The sequence below is a fragment of the Trichechus manatus genome, unplaced genomic scaffold, assembly GCF_000243295.1.
Source record: "Trichechus manatus latirostris isolate Lorelei unplaced genomic scaffold, TriManLat1.0 scaffold00280, whole genome shotgun sequence".
NCBI classification, from domain to species: domain Eukaryota; kingdom Metazoa; phylum Chordata; class Mammalia; order Sirenia; family Trichechidae; genus Trichechus; species Trichechus manatus.
The window spans coordinates 1,144,210-1,147,833 of record NW_004444216.1 but is presented as its reverse complement, the minus strand read 5'-3'; the positions used below and the strand labels follow the sequence as shown (position 1 = coordinate 1,147,833).

General features: G+C 38.7%; 1 protein-coding gene across 1 annotated transcript in view; it reads left to right on the top strand.

The window, feature by feature from the left end:
* Positions 1–3,624, top strand: part of MAGI2 (membrane associated guanylate kinase, WW and PDZ domain containing 2) — a 650,884-nt gene that overhangs the window by 588,097 nt on the left and 59,163 nt on the right. Inside the window, exon 20 of the mRNA XM_004390069.1 lies at positions 27–165. Coding sequence (XP_004390126.1) covers positions 27–165 — 139 coding nt within the window. The remainder of the gene's footprint in view (positions 1–26; positions 166–3,624) is intronic.

Sequence of the window (3,624 nt, the reverse complement as noted above, 5' to 3'; positions counted from 1 at the left end):
TTTTTTTTTTTTTTTTTAATTTACAGGTAGGAGATCAAATCATTGAAATCAATGGGGAAAGCACACGGGACATGACACATGCCAGAGCAATAGAGCTCATCAAATCTGGAGGAAGAAGAGCGAGGCTACTGTTAAAGCGCGGAACAGGACAGGTCCCAGAGTACGGTACGTTTCACGTTTTGATTCACCTTCGGTGTGTTTCTTCTGTGTACTGGCAATGCTGTGCTTGTTTATACAACTACATCAGTTCTCTGTTTCTATCGAAATATATACTTAGCTATCAACAGATGTATGTTTAAGCTAAAGATATATAAAGATATATATCTCTTTTGCTCCCTCAGTTAGGTAATGGCATACAATGTCAAATACAGGGCCTTTCAGGGCATCTCAGAGTGTGTTGGGAGATCCAGCCACCAGTGACAGATTAGAACTTCTGTAATTCGACTGACAGTCCTCTGTTCATTTGAGTCCACAGTAATGTGTCAATTATTTCCTAAAATTGCTCATGTGTCAGACTGTCCCTTAGGAATTGTAAATGGGGACAGAGGCTAAATCAGAACAAATCCTCAGGGTGTAAATGTTAAAACATAAACTTCAGTTTGTTGCAGTTCATGCAGTAGTTGCATTTCCTTGGTATTTAGTGATTATTCCAGAAATTCATTCCTTCATTTTGTATCTATCATTTTTTAAGGAAAGCTTTATAGTGCCTTTTAATTCATAGATTTGCCTTCAGAAGTTTTTAAAGTTATCATCTCCCAATGGCCCATTTCAGATACCACTGCCAGCATAGCTCTAATGTATCAGAAACTGCTGGGTGGTCATTATATAAAAAGCATCAAAACCTGAGGTAATCTTTAAACAGTCTCAGACAGTGACAGTAAGAGAGACAGATAGCAATCAGTGGAAAGTAAGAACAAAAAACAGTTGTCACTGAGACAGTCCAACTCATGGCGACCCCATGCATGTCAGAGTACAACTGTGCTCCACACATTTTGGTTTGTTTGTTTGTTTTGGAAGGAGATCACCAAGCTTTTCTTCCAAGGCACCTCTGGGTAGACTCGAACTTTCAGCCTTTCGGTTAGCAGCCAAGTGTGTTAACCATTTGCACCACCCAGGAATTCTCAGTGAAGAGTAGCCCAGATAATACCCATCCACCTTAGGGAAACAGGATCTGACTGCTGATCTGAATAATTAGCTCAAATTAAATGTAAATTGAAGATTTGGATAAACTGATCCTCACTTCAACCCCTCTCCTCCCTACCAAAAACACTTCTAAATGGTACTTTTTTCACCCAAATTATGCTTTTTGTCTAAGTTATCTAAAGAATTGATTAACATCTCCTTATTTAGCAAAGTAGATGAGTTCTGAGTTCAGTTGAAATAATCTGAAATCAAAGGCCCTTAAATACATTATGTCTTGTGCCTACCTCAAAGCTGACACAAAGGGCTAGCAAGCCTTCATGTTAAGAGTCAGAAAGCATTCCAAAGTTTCTGTAGGACTGGCTGTGTGCCCAAGGAAGTATGTTATCCCAGGTCCTACCTTCAGTGCTTGGATCTAGTGACATAGTTTTAAATATTAGTATTAGCAATCAGCATAAGCCTGATCCTGCTAAATAAGTAAATTTGGCACCTGCATTAATCCCTTTGTAAAGAATCTGAACTCTTGGAATAGAAGAGCTTAGAGCATTAACTGATTCAATAATATCAGAATGACCTGTGAAATTCTATCACTTCTAAAAAATATCTCATTTTAAAGCTATATTTCACTCCATGGCAAGACCTGTTACCTATGCCAAGGAATTTTCATAGAGTTAGTATTGCTCTTATTGTTCTAACACGATAATCTTTAGAAAAGTTCATCTGAACAACATGGTTATCCGGAGATTTTCTATTCTTTTGTAGAATCACTACGTGGTCCATATTTTCAGCAGCCACCATTGCAGCTGCTAGTCTATAGTGAGCAGTCAGAACTTTCTCCTGACCAACCTGTGGGATAACTCAAAGTAATGCATAAGTATGAAGCCATATCAAATCATCTTTAAGAAAAAAAAAATGATTTTTTAAACAAGACAAAAATTCAAGATCATGTCAACAGTATTCCATTAATTCTTAACATTATCCAAAAATATCTGGTTATGGTTAAATTATAAAAATAACCAACACATAGACAGACTCATAAAACAAAACGAGACTAAACCAGCTCAGGGGCAAGGATGAGAAGGCAGAAGAGGACGGGAAAAGCTGGTAATAGGGAACCCAAAGTCGAGAAGGGGAGAGTGTTGACATGTTGTGGGGTTGGCAACCAGTGTCACAAAACAGTATGTGTATTGTTTAATGAGAAACTAGTTTGCTCTATAAACTTTAAAGTACAATAAAAAATAAATAAAAACAATAAGCAACACAGAGTTTGCTAAATATCTGGGCATACTCTTAAGGCACCAATCATCAATATTAACTATAGCTATATTGCAAAATGTTTTATATTCTTCTAAAATGTAACATTAAATCCATACTTAGAGGTAATATTAGATCATTAGCTACTTTTGATGTTAGATTGATATGATTTTGACTGTAAAATAACTTTAAAAATTATGTCACAGAAGAGAAAATATTATAGAATAGAGAAATCTCCTTTAGGGAAGTAAAAGAATCATCATGAACTAGTAAACATTGGTTCTTCAGGAAAATCTAAGCTGAAGGATGCACGATCATGCTTGAGAAACCAAGAAGGTTAGAGATCAGATCAGCATTAAAAGAATAATGCCATGAAATGATATTTCTGCAATCTCAGAGAGACTAATGAGGGAAGGTATTTCAGGGGTTTCCAAGATCACCCCGATGTTCAGAGATTTGCTAATAGGATTCATGGACACAGCAGAGGTACTCATAGCTAAGAGGTTTAAAGTGACGTAGTAAGGATACAGAGCAGGACAATAAGGGGAAGAGAGAGAGGCAGCGTATGGAGGAATCCAGATCCAGGCTTCTTTATGCTCTCTCCCTCCCAGAGCACACTCTTCCCCAGAAACAAAAATACAGCAACATATGTGCAGTGTTTCTACCCAGAGAGCCCATTAGAGACTCGGCACCCCAGGTTTGCACTGGGGGCTGGTCATGCGGGCACCCTTTGCCTAGCACGTACCAAAATTCCAGACTCCAAGAAGGAAAGTAGGTGTTCAGCATAAACCACATGGTTTGTACAAACAGTTTAGGAACAGTGAGCCACTCTTATCATTTAGGTAAAGTTTTATATTAGTGTAGAGGACTATTTACTAACCACGTTCCCAGACGCCAGCCAACCCTACAAGCAGGCCTTTCTAAGGAGAACTGTCTCAGGCCTGCTGTATGAACTCTCTCCTGTACCAGGGGCAAGCCAAAGCAGTGGCCACATTCAGGGACTGTCCAAATGACCCCAAAGTACAAGGCATGCCCACAGCTAAGGAACACCATCATTCCTCCAGCATCAGTTAAATAGATTATATCACGAAACAATGTTTTATTCAAGATAAAAAACCAAAAACCAAAGCCATTGCCATCAAGTTGATTCCAACTCACAACGACCCTTTAGGACAGAGTAGAACTGCCCCATAGGGTTTCCAAGGAGTGGCTGGTGGATTTGAACTGCAG